The sequence below is a fragment of the Borostomias antarcticus genome, assembly GCF_949987555.1.
Source record: "Borostomias antarcticus genome assembly, chromosome: 10".
Classification (NCBI taxonomy): domain Eukaryota; kingdom Metazoa; phylum Chordata; class Actinopteri; order Stomiiformes; family Stomiidae; genus Borostomias; species Borostomias antarcticus.
In genome coordinates this window covers 2,181,535-2,200,116 of record NC_140243.1, presented here as the reverse complement: position 1 = coordinate 2,200,116, position 18,582 = coordinate 2,181,535, and the positions used below count along the sequence as shown (strand labels likewise).

The 18,582-nt window shown below is 47.6% G+C and overlaps 2 protein-coding genes across 2 annotated transcripts in view; one reads left to right on the top strand and one right to left on the bottom strand.

Annotated features, from left to right (window-relative positions):
- Positions 1–992: 992 nt before the first annotated feature.
- LOC311314540 (interferon regulatory factor 4-like) lies at positions 993–4,254 on the top strand (the record flags this gene model as incomplete). Its single annotated transcript, XM_084444941.1, has 8 exons — positions 993–1,190; positions 1,301–1,491; positions 2,021–2,132; positions 2,431–2,569; positions 2,750–2,851; positions 3,122–3,499; positions 3,837–3,949; positions 4,087–4,254. 8 exons carry the CDS (start codon positions 993–995, stop codon positions 4,252–4,254), a joined length of 1,401 nt encoding a protein of 466 aa, XP_084301067.1.
- Positions 4,255–8,251: 3,997 nt separating this feature from the next.
- The window catches only part of exoc2 (exocyst complex component 2), a 42,742-nt gene continuing 32,411 nt past the window's right edge, over positions 8,252–18,582 (bottom strand). Inside the window, 5 exon segments of the mRNA XM_084443854.1 lie at positions 8,252–8,741; positions 10,447–10,506; positions 12,714–12,775; positions 13,171–13,293; positions 14,017–14,072. Of these exon segments, the coding sequence (XP_084299980.1) occupies positions 8,648–8,741; positions 10,447–10,506; positions 12,714–12,775; positions 13,171–13,293; positions 14,017–14,072 (395 nt within the window). The 3' untranslated portion in view covers positions 8,252–8,647.

The following is an 18,582-nucleotide window of genomic DNA, read 5'->3' as shown; positions in this document are numbered from 1 at the left end:
TTTTGCAGCAAATTTACCCCCACGTGCATGGTGTGCAGGCTCCCTTAGTTCGTTATTCTATTAAGTGATAAAATCTAATATGTGTCTTTACTTGAAGTGGTCTGAATGCAGAGCAACAGATAACTGAGTAATATTTTAAGTGCATTACTGTTGTCTGCCACCACATGAAGGCGATCTTAACCTACCGTTTATGCTTTTGCACACAGCCTGGAGGACATTTGTTCATTTCTCTCATGTACCGTTAGTAACAGTGAGTATCCAACCCAGTGCCTGACACTGGGTAACTTATATATATATATAATTTGCAATATGAGTAGCTTATCACTAATATTTGTGGCAAAAACATTTTATTATGAAAATAAATGAGCCTAGTAGGAAATAGCCTAAGATATAATTGTCAGGCTTGGTTTATGAAATATAATATCCAAGAATTGTTTTGTCATTGATGATGACTTTCCATGTGTGCGGGTGTGTGACGCGCCGCCGTGGAGGGGTTCCCCGGTTGTTTACCGGAGGCGCGTGAGGATGAGCTTCACAGAACGGGGCAGGTGCTAGCGCGAGCACCCTCTGCCAGGCTTCAGATCACGTCGCCCCGCCCCCTCAAATATGAATATAATTTAAGTGTTCCCGCTGCATTGATCATCTTTCGAGACTGATTGATTCCAAAACTCAAACGAGTTTCGAGTTTCAGAGGTAAGCTCATGCAATTTAATCTGATCACAAATTATACTCTCAGAAGATGAGAACTTCTGAATTTGGACAGACATATTATTTAAAGAAAAATTGCTATCGGGTTCGTGGGACAATTTTAGAATCATTTTTGGGAACTATAGCCTACTCACCTACCTACCTAGATCCTAGATCCTAGCATCTATGAATTATCCGATATCATAAGCGCATTTTACGCATGGGTATATGCAAAACCGATGCGATCTTTGACTTTTTGTATGACAGTTGAGCGTGCTGACGACCTGCGGCTTGTCTCGGGAGAGATGAACCCTGAAGCGGACTACGGGATGCCGGTGAGCAGCGGGAACGGAAAGCTTCGTCAGTGGCTGATAGAGCAGGTGGCATGTGGGAAGTACCCGGGGCTGGTCTGGGAGAACGACGAGAAGAGCATCTTCAGGATACCGTGGAAGCACGCGGGCAAGCAGGATTACAACCGGGACGAGGATGCCGCGCTCTTTAAGGTAGGGGCTCTCCGTCAGAGCGCACATGGCTTCAGTTCATGCGTAAAGGACGTGCGTGGGGAAATTGTTCCATGCGTTTCACTCCTACACTATCCATGATTTCCCTGCAGGCTTGGGCACTGTTCAAAGGCAAGTTTCGGGAGGGGATAGACAAACCAGACCCACCGACCTGGAAGACGAGGCTGCGCTGCGCTCTCAACAAGAGTAACGACTTTGAGGAGCTCGTGGAACGGAGTCAGTTGGACATCTCGGACCCGTACAAAGTTTACCACATCATCCCAGAGGGTGCCAAGAAAAGTCAGTATCAGCCTATGCATATATCATTTTTAAAAGGACAAAATAGCCATTTAGGATACATGACACATCCTATGCAATTATTTCACTAGCTTTTATAGGCTCCAAGATGACAATCATTATTATCCTAGGCGACTCTTGTAGGCTACGATTCACTCCGGCTAAATAAAATGCAGCTGTTTTCATGAAGCACAATAGGCCAAGATCTATCGAAAAAAAGAGGTATTTTTCTACCGACTTCTTGTTTTCAAGAGACACACATGTCACCTCTGAATGGCCCAGTGGGTTTGATAGGGCCGAGTGACCATCTCTGCAAATAGAAACATTTACTGTAGTGGAAATGATGAAACTTAAGTTGCATACCCCTAACTGTTTCGGTATATTTCGTTGGCCCGTTCGATTGTTAAGATAACGTGCATTTCTCGTGTTGACAGTGTGAAACACATGAGTGTGAGATGTGTGTGAGCCAGGACAGGACGTGTGTGTGAGACGTGTGTGAGCCAGGACAGGACGTGTGTGTGCTATGTGTGTGACAGACCGTGCATCTTCACCCTCTTGCTCCTAGGACCCCGGCTGGAGAGCAGTGGCAGCCCTCTGAGTCCCATGAGCTACCCCATGCACCCCTCCTACCCTGCCCTGCAGACACAGGTGACTCACTCAACCAGAACAAGTGGTGTGTGTGTGTGTGTGTGTGTGTGTGTGCGTGCGTGCACGTGAGAGAAAGATCCACCTATTTCACCATTCCACACACGCGCGCGGCTCATAGCAGAGCACACCGAATGACTAGTGATGCAGAATGTCACATGACCTCAGTCGCTGGCGTTGCTTCCTCTTCCGTGCCGCTGAGCACCGTCTCAACAAACCTACAGTTGACACAAACAACTCTCTCAACAAGCACCCAGCCCGCCCGCCCGCCTCACCTTCCTCTCCTTCCTGTGTGTGGCAGATGCCGGGGTACATGAGCCCTCCTGAGCGCGGCTGGAGGGATTACCTTCCAGAGCAGACCTCCCTGCCTGAGCTGCCCTACGCCCAGTGTCCCTACCCCCCTACCCGCCTGCCCTGGCAGAACCCAGTCATGGACAACGGTACTGCACTCTCATATGTGTGTGTGTGTGTGTGTGTGTTAGTACTTTGATTGCAATTTAAGTGTATTTTGAGGCGTGTAGGATGCCGCTACGGAGGTTTTTGTGCGTATTATTGTATTGTGTGAAAGTGTGTGCAGGTCGTCATGTGTGTGTGTGTGTGTGTCTCTTGTGTGTGTGCAGGGTACCAGTTCACCGGGTCGTTCTACTCCTACAGCGCCACTGACCCTCAGACCCCCCCGTTCACACCCGACACCGGTGTTAGAACCACAGAAACCCTCTCAGGTACACACACACACACACACACACACACACACACACACACACACACACACACACACACACACACACAGGAAACAGAGTCTGCACACTAGATATGCTCCCATGAACATTTATTCCTTAGGGTGACATTTTGGGCAATGAGCCGTTCTTCAGATTTGCTTGTACTTCTGTCCAGCACCGAGAGCTGGACACACACACGCACACACACACACACACACACACACACAGTACTGTACTGACTCTAGCCTCTGTTGACGCCTCCGCCCCCCCCAGATTTCCGCCTGCACGTCTCCGTGTTCTACTGTGACACCCTGGTCAGGGAGGTGACCACCGCCAGCCCCGCGGGGTGCCACGTCACCCCCTGCTCCCCTGAGGACAAGCCCTACAGCCCCCCCGGGGGTCCCGAGCTGGTGCCCCTCCCCCTGGAGAGCCTCTCCGGGGGGCGGAGAGGAGAGGAGTGCCCGCCCAGCCCCTCGTCGGACCTGCAGAGGGGCGTGCTGCTGTGGCTGGCTGGTGACGGGCTCTACGCCCGGCGCCTCTGCCAGGAGCGCGTGTTTTGGGAGGGAGGCCCCTCCCCCTACGGAGACAAGCCCAATAAACTGGAGCGAGAACACACCTGCAAACTGCTCCATACGCAGGATTACCTCACAGGTGGGCCGGCACGCCGACACACACGGGGGGCGGGGCATCAGTGATCTGGTCTAGTTTAAATGAGGGCGCGGATGTTCTGTCGAGGAGTGGAACGCCCTTTCATCCAGGGTTCCCATGGGTAGCAGTGACACACACAGTCATGTGACCTCACCTCCAGCCCCCGCCCACTCCAGCGCCGCAGACATGATCGTTCTGATTTGCATGGAGCCAGGACTTTCCAGTCACAAAGCCTCAGAAAAAGAACCTAAAAATTAACCCTTTATATCCCCCTCTATACCTCCTCACTGCCAAGCCAGCCGCCTAACCTAGCTAATCCTTGCTCTCTCTCTCCCCCCAGAGCTGCAGGGTTACAGTCTCCACGGTCGGCCTCCGCCTCGCTTCCAGGTCCTGCTCAGCTTCGGGGACGAGTGTCTGGACCCCCATACACAGAGACGGACCCTCACTGTCCAGGTAACGACACCTGCCTTGACCAGAACCAGGACCACCACCAGATAACACAAGTTCTCCCCTAACTAGCGTGTCTACTACCTAGGCCTAGCTAGCTACGGTTCTGACTTACTGCCTCCCGTTCCCCTCCGCGCCTGTAGGTGGAGCCCTTGTTCGCCAGGCAGCTCCGGTACTACGCCCAGCAGACCGGCGGACATCACTTCCGCAGCTATGACCTTCCGGTGGTCTCGGAACACGGCACGACCCCGACAGAGGACTATCAGAGGGTGATCATCGCCCACCATCACAGCAGCGCTCTGCAGGACTGAGGCTGAGAGAGACTGGACAGAGGAGCCTCAACGCTGGACATGAACTTTGAACCGCCAACACGAACTGAACTGTACCAGACCAGACACTGTTCTGGAACTTACTTTGTAGAACACAAACTGTGGAGACAATTGTTGTAGTGTGTGTGTGTGTGTGTGTGTGTGTGTGTGTGTGTGGACAGGACTGAATGCTTGAAATGTCTTTGAACCAAACTTTCCTTTTCTCAGGGAATCATCCACTTTACTTTAAATGTGCAGTACGTACTGCCTGCTAACATGGAGTGGAACTGACAGCTATGGTGATTGTATTTATTTTATTTTTTTCACATATGTCTTTTGGTAGACACTCCATGACATGACAGGATATTGCTGTGCCATTTTTACTCCTGCGAAGCGCCATGAAATGACACTGTTTTAAAGTTTGCTGTACAAACAAAACCCAGTATGCTTTTTTTATTATTGTTCATAAATATGTTGCTCATGAATAAAATAATGCACAGTTCAGTGAATGACTGTGGCTGACTGGACACTGAGATGCTGTATATGTACCTATAGATAAGCTCATATACACTGACCATGACTATGTTTTGTAATCTAATGAAATCATTTTGTATTTTGTCTGTTGGAGTGGAAAGTATGTCAAGGACCTGTAAATGATCATTCTTGAGAATAAATATGGTTTGTTGGAAACGATGAGTTATTTATTCTGTAATGTTCTGTCACAGGTGTGTGTGTGTGTGTGTGTGTGTGTGTGTGTGTGTGTGTGTGAGAAAGAGAGCAAGACATAGTCACATCCTACTCTGTGAGTAGGATGTTATGTGTGTGTGTGTGTGTGTGTGCACAGGAAGCATGGTACAGATACAGGATGATGATGGTTAATCACACACACACACCACTGTCATAAAAAATGATGACATCACAGAGGGAGGAGGAAGAGGAAGAGGTTGGCCACTCTTTCCGCTTTAGAGCCAGGAAGTGCTCTCCTTGTGTCTGCACATGCTCAACTGCAGGAGGCCTACATTTCCACTTCCATGGAAAAGTCATGAAAACCCCACAGACACCTTCACCTTGCTTCCCGCCAACGGCCTGGGATTAGACAGTAAACAAGAATGGCGACAGGAAGGATGATACCTCACCAAACACCTGACTAGAATTTGGTCATTTACAAAATCATCATGATCTTCCCGGCACACACAAACACCCAAACATACACACTCAAATATCCACACACAAACACACACACACACACACACACACACACACACACACACACACACACACACACACACACACACACACACACACTCTAGGGGTTGCACGACTACTGGTTTTTACTAGCAATTTTTTCACAAAAGTAGTCAACTTGTTGTCGTGAACCCAGTGATGTGTAGCGTGGTTCCTGCAGTGTTCGATCACAGGCGTGATTGGAACATTAGCAATAGAACCTTCACAGTGGATGCAACGAACTGTGAACAGTTTGATATCATGTCTGATAGTTCCCATAGCGGGCTAGCACGCTCTTCTCTTGAAAATGTGTCACTCTGTGGACATGCGGTTCAGCTGGTGAAAGTGCGGCCTGCAGGTTGGGGAGCTGTCAGAATGTGTTGGTTTGTGCTGGCTAGAACTTAGGCCACATGCTACCCTGCATACTATATGATCTAACAAAACAGACCTCTTTGAGCTTATGATAAATGTGTCGTTTTACATGGAAATTTACAAACCAAAATCTGTGGTGTTGGCGGATGCTTCACTTTGATACAACTATGAAGCAGATGTACTTTTACTGTAGCTTACTTCAGGGTAGTCTCACACAACTTACAGCTCAATGAATGCCATCTTTTGTAAAGTATTACCAGACTATTGGTTGTAAAGTATTACCAGACTAGTGGTTGTAAAGTATAACCAGACTATTGGTTGTAAAGTATTACCAGACTAGTGGTTGTAAAGTATTACCAGACTAGTGGTTGTAAAGTATTACCAGACTATTGGTTGTAAAGTATTACCAGACTATTGGTTGTAAAGTATTACCAGACTATTGGTTGTAAAGTATTACCAGACTATTGGTTGTAAAGTATTACCAGACTATTAGTTGTAAAGTATTACCAGACTACTGGTTGTAAAGTATTACCAGACTAGTGGTTGTAAAGTATTACCAGACTAGTGGTTGTAAAGTATTACCAGACTATTGGTTGTAAAGTATTACCAGACTATTAGTTGTAAAGTATTACCAGACTATTGGTTGTAAAGTATTACCAGACTATTGGTTGTAAAGTATTACCAGACTATTGTTTGTTAAGTATTACCAGACTATTAGTTGTAAAGTATTACCAGACTGTTGGTTGTAAAGTATTACCAGACTATTAGTTGTAAAGTATTACCAGACTATTGGACCAGGACCAGGGTTCGATTCCCGGCTCGGGTCCTGTGCCGCATGTCCTCCCCTCTCTCTCTCCCACATTTCCTGTCTCTCTACACTGTCCTATAACATTAAAGCTGAAAAGCCCTAAAATATATCTTAAATAAAAAATCGCTGACTGATGGTAGTCTAATAGTCAGCGCAACCCCTACACACATCCACAGACGCAGACACCCACACAAAGAGGGAACAACCGATTTCTGAATAAACTGATTCCAGACAAGACCCAGTGGGACAGGTGCATCACACCACAAAAAATGTGCCCCGATAACATGGAGTATGAATGTCAACATGTTTTTGCTGGGCCTGTCCTCCTGCCGTCTGAGTGGAACAGAAGACAGGTGAGGAACTCCCCTCCTCCCCCTCCGTGACAGTAAACACAGCGGGAGCCTTTCAACCTGCCGTCGCGACTGGATCCGTGGGTGGGACGCAGAGCTAAGTTTAGAACAGGTCTGAATGAAAACATCCCCATTCAGTCAGCAGCCTGCCTGCCAAGGAAACTGCCACGGTAAGAACGTGAAGGCGCTCCGAGGTTCAGCGCGAAAGCAAGCTTTGCACGAAAGGACTCTGGGTAAAAGGATTTCATCGTCTTGGATAGCCAGACTAGTTGATAGCTCGTCCAAATGTCCCACCAGGTTACGCTTTGGGATTATTACGATTTGAATAAACAACGTTCCCACAATTAGGCACTATGGCCTATATCTTTTTCTGTTGACACCGCTGTTTCTATCTAGAGCAACAGCCTCCCGTAACTGCTCGACTCTCCCTGCTGGACTGGCTTCGTCTGCCCTCACCATGTCTGATTTCCTAACCCCACACACTCAATCCAGAACCCAGATCCCCACCACTGTACTCGCCTTGATCCGTCCTCACCCTTGCTGCCGCATTTCCGAGCTGCACTTTTCTGGGGTCCCTCAAGCGGACCACTCCTCTCGTGGTCGACCTCCACGCCTAAAACTCCGCCCTCTCCTGTCTAGACACCAACAACATCCTACCCCGCCCCGCAACGCCCCAACTGTCCCAGGATAGGGCGCTAGATTGTGAGCCGTCTGTTTTGACGTACTGAGCACGTCAGCTGAAACACACACACGCACACACACACACTCAGAGGATCGCAATCATACTTCAATGATTCATCGATTCATTTGTTTATTGGAATAAAGAGTGAATCAGATTACAGTAACTGCTACCCTGATCTCTGGATCTAACGACTGTGAGTAAAAGACAATGATTCTGGTTAAAATGTGAATGGCAGACAGATCTCAGGCTAGCTGCGAGATGGGCCAGTCAGGACTGAAGAGTCATACTACGACAGCAGCCAGTCATTCCCAGAACTCCGAGGCACGCATGAGTCTCCACAGCAACCACTAAACAACCTTTTTAGTTCAGACACTATAAGCCCAGTCAGACTTGCTCAGACAGCATGGTTCTATGTTAGTGGACTAAGTAAGTAAGTGGCCCTGAGCAGAAAAGGCCACGGTAGAACACACTAGTTACCACAGAACAACCACAAGTCAGGCAAAATATGTATTTTAATTTTGCAATCAGGACAAAGAGAAACGGAGCCGTGCGATTGGACATTTGAATATTCTAATCAAGACGAATCATGATGAAGTAAAGTTCCTGTCTGAGGATCTAGATAGCTCCGCCCCCCAGCGTCCAATCCAGGTGACAAGCACACCAGGGGTTAGATGAGTGACCATCTATCATCATCATCATCACCAGAATGACTCTGCAGTATAGAAGCTGTCCACAGGAGTGGTGATAGGAACTAATATGGTGTAAAAACATCATCTAGGATATAACATGGGGCTCTTCTCCTGGTGTGGTACTTAGATGACAGATTAGTAATGAAACTGAAGAGGTAATATACTTAGTTTATCCAGTTAGTTGATCCACACGATCCATTAATAGGTATTGCATAGGATCTATCTGGGAAATATAATGTAAATTGGTGTTGAAGTGATGTTGGAAAGACGTTCATCTCTTGATGGGCTGGTGGGAGCAGGCCTGGAAACAGGTGAGCTGCAGGTGCATACTGCTCTTAAACCTATTCAACAGCTCCTCCAGTAACCTAGAGAAGGATAGAGAGAGGAGGAGAGGGAGAGAGGGATAGGGAGAAGGAGAGGGAGAGAGGGATGGGGGGAGGAGGAGAGGGAGAGAGGGATGGGGGGAGGAGGAGATGGGGGGAGGAGGAGAGGGAGAGAGGGGTAGAGAGGAGGAGAGGGAGAGAGGGGTAGAGAGAGGAGAGGAGAGAGAGGGATGGGGGGAGGAGGAGAGGGAGAGAGGAATAGAGAGGAGGAGAGGGAGAGAGGGATGGGGGGAGGAGGAGAGGGAGAGAGGAATAGAGAGGAGGAGAGGGAGAGAGGGATGGGGGGAGGAGGAGAGGGAGAGAGGAATAGAGAGGAGGAGAGGGAGAGAGGAATAGGGAGAAGGAGAGAGGGATGGGGGGAGGAGGAGAGGGAGAGAGGAATAGAGAGGAGGAGAGGGAGAGAGGGGTAGAGAGAGGAGAGGGAGAGAGGGATGGGGAGGAGGAGAGAGGGATGGGGGGAGGAGGAGAGGGAGAGAGGGGTAGAGAGGAGGAGAGGGAGAGAGGGGTAGAGAGGAGGAGAGGGAGAGAGGGATGGGGGGAGGAGGAGAGGGAGAGAGGGATAGAGAGGAGGAGAGGGAGAGAGGGGTAGAGAGAGGAGAGGGAGAGAGGGATGGGGGGGAGGAGTAGAGGGATGGGGGGAGGAGGAGAGGGAGAGAGGGGTAGAGAGGAGGAGAGGGAGAGAGGGGTAGAGAGGAGGAGAGGGAGAGAGGGATGGGGGGAGGAGGAGAGGGAGAGAGGGATAGAGAGGAGGAGAGGGAGAGAGGGGTAGAGAGGAGGAGAGGGAGAGAGGGATGGGGAGAGGAGGAGAGGGAGAGAGGGGTAGAGAGGAGGAGAGGGAGAGAGGGATGGGGGGAGGAGGAGAGGGAGAGAGGGATAGAGAGGAGGAGAGGGAGAGAGGGATGGGGAGAAGGAGAGAGGGATGGGGGGAGGAGGAGAGGGAGAGAGGGGTAGAGAGAGGAGAGGGAGAGAGGGGTAGAGAGAGGAGAGGGAGAGAGGGATAGAGAGGAGGAGAGGGAGAGAGGGGTAGAGAGAGGAGAGGGAGAGAGGGATGGGGGGAGGAGGAGAGGGAGAGAGGGATATAGAGGAGGAGAGGGAGAGAGGGATGGGGGAGGAGGAGAGGGAGAGAGGGGTAGAGAGGAGGAGAGGGAGAGAGGGGTAGAGAGAGGAGAGGGAGAGAGGGATGGGGGGAGGAGGAGAGGGAGAGAGGGATAGAGAGGAGGAGAGGAGAGAGGGGTAGAGAGGAGGAGAGGGAGAGAGGGATAGAGAGGAGGAGAGGAGAGAGGGGTAGAGAGGAGGAGAGGGAGAGAGGGATAGAGGAATAGGGAGAAGGAGAGAGGGATGGGGGAGGAGGAGAGGGAGAGAGGGATAGAGAGGAGGAGAGGGAGAGAGGGATAGAGAGGAGAGGGAGAGAGGGATAGAGAGGAGGAGAGGGAGAGAGGGGTAGAGAGGAGGAGAGGGAGAGAGGGATGGGGAGAGGGAGAGAGGGATGGGGGGAGGAGGAGAGGGAGAGAGGGATAGAGAGGAGGAGAGGGAGAGAGGGATAGAGAGAGGAGAGGGAGAGAGGGATGGGGAGAGGGAGAGAGGGATGGGGAGAGGGAGAGGAAAGGGAGAGGAGCAGAGATAGTTAGGAGAGCTGTGGTCACTGTATGGTTTGGAGGCCAAAGCAGTGGGAGGTCTGAAGACTCACTTCTTATCTGCTCCGCTGTGCAGCTGGGGGAGGGCCTCCAGAGCCTGCTTGAAGCTGGCGCTGAAACAGAGGCGCAACGTTAACACACACACACACACACACACACACACACACACACACACACACACACACACACACACACACACACACACACACACACACAGGAGAGACAGACATGCACACTCAAAGAGAAACAGACACACATGAAAAGGTTCATAGGCTGAAGCAGATCAGTTTCACATCCTTTCCATGTGCTAGTACATAACCAGAAGGCCAGGGCCCTGTACTAGGAAGCTAGTACATAACCAGAAGGCCAGGGCCCGGTACTACGAGGCTAGTACATAACCAGAAGACCAGGGCCCGGTACTACGAAGCTAGTACATAACCAGAAGGCCAGGGCCCTGTACTAGGAAGCTAGTACATAACCAGAAGGCCAGGGCCCTGTACTACGAAGCTAGTACATAACCAGAAGGCCAGGGCCCTGTACTATGAAGCTAGTACATAACCAGAAGGCCAGGGCCCTGTACTACGAAGCTAGTACATAACCAGAAGGCCAGGGCCCGGTACTACGAAGCTAGTACATAACCAGAAGGCCAGGGCCCGGTACTACGAACATAGTACATAACCAGAAGGCCAGGGCCCGGTACTACGAAGCTAGTACATAACCAGAAGGCCAGGGCCCTGTACTACGAAGCTAGTACATAACCAGAAGGCCAGGGCCCGGTACTACGAAGCTAGTACATAACCAGAAGGCCAGGGCCCTGTACTACGAAGCTAGTACATAACCAGAAGGCCAGGGCCCTGTACTACGAAGCTAGTACATAACCAGAAGGCCAGGGCCCTGTACTAGGAAGCTAGTACATAACCAGAAGGCCAGGGCCCTGTACTACGAAGCTAGTACATAACCAGAAGGCCAGGGCCCGGTACTACGAAGCTAGTACATAACCAGAAGGTTCAACAAATCCAGGAGAACTTTTAGCTAGCTCACTTGAGTAAACCAAACAGCCACAAACACGGATAAACGGTGCCACAACGGTGGATATCAACTCGTTAAGTCTACCCAGCTGGTCCAATCTAGCTATGACTGTTCACGGTAAAAGGGGGAGGTGTTTGCACAAAATGACCAATCACAACCTTAGTGTGGGTATTTGGACACGGCCATGCTCCAAGCTCCGTCCACCGCATTTTACACAAGAGGAGCAATATTATAGAAATATGAACTCATATTATCCAGGTGCAACACAATCGCTGCTGTCAAAGGCAGGAAGTAAAGTTGACAAAATAATGCCTGTGAATGTGTTTTATCAATATTCTACATCCTATCTCTATACTGTAACTGGCTCATATATTTTTATGTCGTGTAAAGCAACTATCCTACGCCTATATCTTATTCTTTCAGCTGCAACCCAGTGAGCCTGGCAAGGGACGCTTCAATAAAGCAAGTCTTTCATTTATTTGATTAGTTTCAGGCTGGAGTAGACAGTGATGTGATGTCTCTACAAGAGGAGTTCAGAACTCAAAATACAAAATATGAAGATGGAAAAAGTGAAGCTCGAGGTGAAGTAAGCCTACGAAAAGAAGGTAGACAAATTCAGTAGGCTGTCATTTATTGCCTGGCATGGGTGCTGTAACAAAACGAATTATTATAACTAATAATAAATGTAGGCTACTTATCTTTGTTCCTAGGAATTGGAAGCTATAGCTATATAAATCACAATACTTGGATGGAATAAAAATATAGTCTACTTGGTTCTCTGGACCGCATCACCCACAGATTAGCCTATAAATGTATCCTATAAAAAGCAAGTGCATAGATTACAATCTGTGGGACTGTAAACGCACAAGTTCGGGCAAAATCAGCTGACAAAGCTATTCCGCTGTAGGCTACCTTTCATATGACATCAGGAAAATCCCAAGAGGGGTAAAAGAACCTCTCACTATTCGCGCACTGAGATGATTTTTAAATTCGCACACTGAAGTTCCATATAGGATCTTAACGGCCATAGGCCAATTTCCAAGTGAACTGACCAATCAGCAGTCAGTTCTTTTTTTTGATCCGGGATCTGGAACTAAACCTGCCCCGGAGCAGGTTATCTCGGCAGCATAGGTTACCATGGCGACATAGCACGGTAAAAAGTGATCCACCTTCGTGATACGGATAAACCAGGCTTTAACCTGAAGTAATGGCGCTAAGTAAGTAATCGTGTTTGGTAGTACAGGGCCCTGGAGTGAGGGGTGGGCAGGCCAGGTCAGATGGGGGGAGTTACCTGCTCTCAGAGGTCAGGTAGGTGGCAATGGCATCTCTCAGAGCACAGAGCTCCAGGCGGGCCTGGATGGAGGGACAGAGAGAGAGAGAGAGAGAGAGAGAGAGGGAGGGAGAGAGAGAGAGAGAGAGAGAGAGAGAGAGAGAGGGAGAGAGAGAGAGGGAGAGAGAGAGAGGGAGAGAGAGAGACAGAGGGGGGGGGTTCTTTGTTATCTCCCTGAAAGTCTTTCATATGACTAATCCTACAATTGAGTGCAAAACTGTGTGTGTGTGCGTGCATGAGTGTGTGCGTGTGTGAGTGTGGACATGTGTGTGTGTGTGTGTGTGTGTGTGTGTGTGTGTGAGTGTGTGAGTGTGTGAGTGTGTGAGTGTGTGTGTGTGTGTGTGTGTGTGTGTGTGTGAGTGTGTGCATGTGCGTGTGTGTGAGTGTGTGTGTAGTGTGTAGTGTGTAGTGCATGTACCTGCAAGGCTCCATTCTTGCTAAAAGACGACACACACTGCATGAGACGACTCATCTCCTCAGACACCGCCTCCACAATACGAGACAGAGCCCTGGACACCAACTCCTTAGACACAGTGAACACCTGGAGGAGAGAGAGAGAGAGAGAGAGAGAGAGAGAGAGAGAGACAGAGAGACAGAGAGAGAGAGAGACAGAGAGAGATACAGAGAGAGATACAGAGAGAGAGAGAGAGAGAGAGAGAGAGAGAGAGAGAGAGAGAGACAGAGGGAGAGAGAGAGAGAGACAGAGAGAGGAGAGAGAGAGAGAGAGAGAGAGAGAGAGAGAGAGGGAGAGGGAGAGAGAGAGAGAGAGAGACAGAGAGAGAGACAGAGACAGAGAGAGAGAGAGAGAGAGAGATACAGAGAGAGATACAGTAGAGAGAGAGAGAGATACGGTAGAGAGAGGGAGAGGGAGAGAGAGATACAGTAGAGAGAGAGAGAGGGAGAGAGAGATACAGTAGAGAGAGAGAGAGGGAGAGAGAGATACAGTAGAGAGAGAGAGAGGGAGAGAGAGATACAGTAGAGAAAGAGGGATAGAGAGACAGAGAGTGAGAGAGAGAGATAGTAGAGAGAGAGAGAGAGGGAGAGGTACAGTAGAGTGAGAGATACAGTAGAGAGAGGGAGAGGGAGAGAGATCAGTAGAGAGAGAGAGAAACAGTAGAGAGAGAGAGGGTTAGAGAGAGAGAGAGAGAGAGAGAGAGAGAGAGAGAGAGAGAGAGAGAGAGAGAGTAGTGGTCAGAGGGTAATACCGCACTCTGCTGCTCACACAGTAGCGGTCATGTTGTTGCGGTCAGCGCAGCTCTCTCACCTCAGCATGAACGGTGATGATGTTCACCAAGGCCTCCTTCAGGTAGTTCCTGACCCCTGAGGGAGAAGGGAGGCAAAACTCAGAAAAACCGACGCTATCATCAAAGCGTCAGCATCTGCATCTGTTGTCGTTGTGCCGTTTTTAACTGTGATGATGTATGATTTACGTGTGCTGTAAACAAAATCGCCCTATGGGGACAACAAATAAAGTGAACTGAACTGTACTGAATCTGCAACCAAGTTTGTCTGTATCCCCGCTAACCCTTTTCCCTCCAAATTTTAGGTGGTTTTTGTGAAAATTGGCCTTCTTGGTTAATCCCAACCCATTTACAATTTTATTATTGTTCATTAATGTGCACTGTCCCTGTTAAAACTAAACCAAGAAAGAAAGAAAGAAAGAAAGAAAGGCTATTGGCAACATGCAAAGGCAATAAGCACAGTGGTCAGGCTGTGGTCATTGGCTTGTGTAAAGTATTTGGAAGTCAGTGGAGGTGTGTCCAATAAAGGGGTGGAGTGATGGAGGAAGGGAGCGATGGAGGAATGGAGCAATGCAGGTAAACCGTTCTCAAGCCAATCAGGTGTGACGCAGTACAGAAAAAAAGGGGCGAGGTGTGAGAATGGACCAATGAGCATAGAGCTGGAGTGGAAAAGAAGAGAGCGCTTCAGGCTGTGCAGGAGGACATCGGTATCCTTGTGCGTGAGGCAAATAATGACATAGCAGTGGCTGTCGGTACTACAAAAAAGATGTAGTGGTATATTTTTCAATGTCAATAAAGTACTGAATTGAGCGCTTTTCATTTTGTGTGTCGTTGGCCATTGATGCCTCAGTTTTGTGGGCTAATACAAAATACAAACGATGGCAATTGGTATAAGACAACGTTTAGCCAACGGTCTCTCATGAATACACCCAGGTGGTGCTCCTACAGTACGTGTAATGGTGACTCGGTGTACCTGTAATGGTTTCCACCCGTAACGTTCAGGTAGCTTGTGACGTGAGAGGAATCACCCTGGTTCAGCGCATTATTTAAGATTATTTTCTTCCTGTACGGTCTTCCAGAGTGAAGCTCTGGACGGTGGGTGTAGGAGAGAATAGTCAGGTATTAAAGAGGTGGTGTAGGAGAGAATAGTCAGGTATTAAAGAGGTGGTGTAGGAGAGAATAGTCAGGTATTAAAGAGGTGGTGTAGGAGAGAATAGTCAGGTATTAAAGAGGTGGTGTAGGAGAGAATAGTCAGGTATTAAAGAGGTGGTGTAGGAGAGAATAGTCAGGTATTAAAGAGGTGGTGTAGGAGAGAATAGTCAGGTATTAAAGAGGTGGTGTAGGAGAGAATAGTCAGGTATTAAAGAGGTGGTGTAGGAGAGAATAGTCAGGTATTAAAGAGGTCGTGTAGGAGAGAATAGTCAGGTATTAAAGAGATGGTGTAGGAGAGAATAGTCAGGTATTAAAGAGGTCGTGTAGGAGAGAATAGTCAGGTATTAAAGAGGTGGTGTAGGAGAGAATAGTCAGGTATTAAAGAGGTGGTGAAGAGAGAATAGTCAGGTATTAAAGAGGTGGTGTAGGAGAGAATAGTCAGGTATTAAAGAGGTGGTGTAGGAGAGAATAGTCAGGTATTAAAGAGGTGGTGTAGGAGAGAATAGTCAGGTATTAAAGAGGTGGTGTAGGAGAGAATAGTCAGGTATTAAAGAGGTGGTGTAGGAGAGAATAGTCAGGTATTAAAGAGATGGTGTAGGAGAGAATAGTCAGGTATTAAAGAGGTGGGTGTAGAAGAGAATAGTCAGGTATTAAAGAGGTGGTGTAGGAGAGAATAGTCAGGTATTAAAGAGGTGGTGTAGGAGAGAATAGTCAGGTATTAAAGAGGTGGTGTAGGAGAGAATAGTCAGGTATTAAAGAGGTGGTGTAGGAGAGAATAGTCAGGTATTAAAGAGGTGGTGTAGGAGAGAATAGTCAGGTATTAAAGAGGTGGTGTAGGAGAGAATAGTCAGGTATTAAAGAGATGGTGTAGGAGAGAATAGTCAGGTATTAAAGAGATGGTGTAGGAGAGAATAGTCAGGTATTAAAGAGGTGGTGTAGGAGAGAATAGTCAGGTATTAAAGAGGTGGTGTAGGAGAGAATAGTCAGGTATTAAAGAGGTGGTGTAGGAGAGAATAGTCAGGTATTAAAGAGGTGGTGTAGGAGAGAATAGTCAGGTATTAAAGAGGTGGTGTAGGAGAGAATAGTCAGGTATTAAAGAGATGGTGTAGGAGAGAATGGTCAGGTATTAAAGAGATGGTGTAGGAGAGAATAGTCAGGTATTAAAGAGGTGGTGTAGGAGAGAATAGTCAGGTATTAAAGAGGTGGTGTAGGGGAGAATAGTCAGGTATTAAAGAGGTGGTGTAGGAGAGAATAGTCAGGTATTAAAGAGGTGGTGTAGGAGAGAATAGTCAGGTATTAAAGAGGTGGTGTAGGGGAGAATAGTCAGGTATTAAAGAGGTGGTGTAGAGAGAATAGTCAGGTATTAAAGAGATGGTGTAGGAGAGAATAGTCAGGTATTAAAGAGGTGGTGTAGGAGAGAATAGTCAGGTATTAAAGAGGTGGTGTAGGGGAGAATAGTCAGGTATTAAAGAGGTGGTGTAGGAGAGAATAGTCAGGTGTTAAAGAGGTGGTGTAGGAGAGAATAGTCAGGTATTAAAGAGGTGGTGTAGGAGAGAATAGTCAGGTATTAAAGAGGTGGTGTAGGAGAGAATAGTCAGGTATTAAAGAGGTGGTGTAGGGGAGAATAGTCAGGTATTAAAGAGGTGGTGTAGGAGAGAATAGTCAGGTATTAAAGAGGTGGTGTAGGAGAGAATAGTCAGGTATTAAAGAGATGGTGTAGGAGAGAATAGTCAGGTATTAAAGAGGTGGTGTAGGAGAGAATAGTCAGGTATTAAAGAGGTGGTGTAGGAGAGAATAGTCAGGTATTAAAGAGGTGGTGTAGGGGAGAATAGTCAGGTATTAAAGAGGTGGTGTAGGAGAGAATAGTCAGGTATTAAAGAGGTGGTGTAGGAGAGAATAGTCAGGTATTAAAGAGGTGGGTGTAGGAGAGAATAGTCAGGTATTAAAGAGGTGGTGTAGGAGAGAATAGTCAGGTATTAAAGAGGTGGGTGTAGGAGAGAATAGTCAGGTATTAAAGAGGTGGTGTAGGAGAGAATAGTCAGGTATTAAAGAGGTGGTGTAGGAGAGAATAGTCAGGTATTAAAGAGGTGGTGTAGGAGAGAATAGTCAGGTATTAAAGAGGTGGGTGTAGGAGAGAATAGTCAGGTATTAAAGAGGTGGTGTAGGAGAGAATAGTCAGGTATTAAAGAGGTGGTGTAGGAGAGAATAGTCAGGTATTAAAGAGGTGGTGTAGGAGAGAATAGTCAGGTATTAAAGAGATGGTGTAGGAGAGAATGGTCAGGTATTAAAGAGATGGTGTAGGAGAGAATAGTCAGGTATTAAAGAGGTGGTGTAGGAGAGAATAGTCAGGTATTAGAAGAGGTGGTGTAGGGGAGAATAGTCAGGTATTAAAGAGGTGGTGTAGGAGAGAATAGTCAGGTATTAAAGAGGTGGTGTAGGAGAGAATAGTCAGGTATTAAAGAGGTGGTGTAGGGGAGAATAGTCAGGTATTAAAGAGGTGGTGTAGGAGAGAATAGTCAGGTATTAAAGAGATGGTGTAGGAGAGAATAGTCAGGTATTAAAGAGGTGGTGTAGGAGAGAATAGTCAGGTATTAAAGAGGTGGTGTAGGAGAGAATAGTCAGGTATTAAAGAGGTGGTGTAGGAGAGAATAGTCAGGTATTAAAGAGGTGGTGTAGGAGAGAATAGTCAGGTATTAAAGAGGTGGTGTAGGAGAGAATAGTCAGGTATTAAAGAGGTGGTGTAGGAGAGAATAGTCAGGTATTAAAGAGGTGGTGTAGGAGAGAATAGTCAGGTATTAAAGAGGTGGTGTAGGAGAGAATAGTCAGGTATTAAAGAGGTGGTGTAGGAGAGAATAGTCAGGTATTAAAGAGGTGGTGTAGGAGAGAATAGTCAGGTATTAAAGAGGTGGTGTAGGAGAGAATAGTCAGGTATTAAAGAGGTGGTGTAGGAGAGAATAGTCAGGTATTAAAGAGGTGGTGTAGGAGAGAATAGTCAGGTATTAAAGAGGTGGTGTAGGAGAGAATAGTCAGGTATTAAAGAGGTGGTGTAGGAGAGAATAGTCAGGTATTAAAGAGGTGGTGTAGGAGAGAATAGTCAGGTATTAAAGAGGTGGTGTAGGAGAGAATAGTCAGGTATTAAAGAGGTGGTGTAGGAGAGAATAGTCAGGTATTAAAGAGGTGGTGTAGGAGAGAATAGTCAGGTATTAAAGAGGTGGTGTAGGAGAGAATAGTCAGGTATTAAAGAGGTGGTGTAGGAGAGAATAGTCAGGTATTAAAGAGGTGGTGTAGGAGAGAATAGTCAGGTATTAAAGAGGTGGTGTAGGAGAGAATAGTCAGGTATTAAAGAGGTGGTGTAGGAGAGAATAGTCAGGTATTAAAGAGGTGGTGTAGGAGAGAATAGTCAGGTATTAAAGAGGTGGTGTAGGAGAGAATAGTCA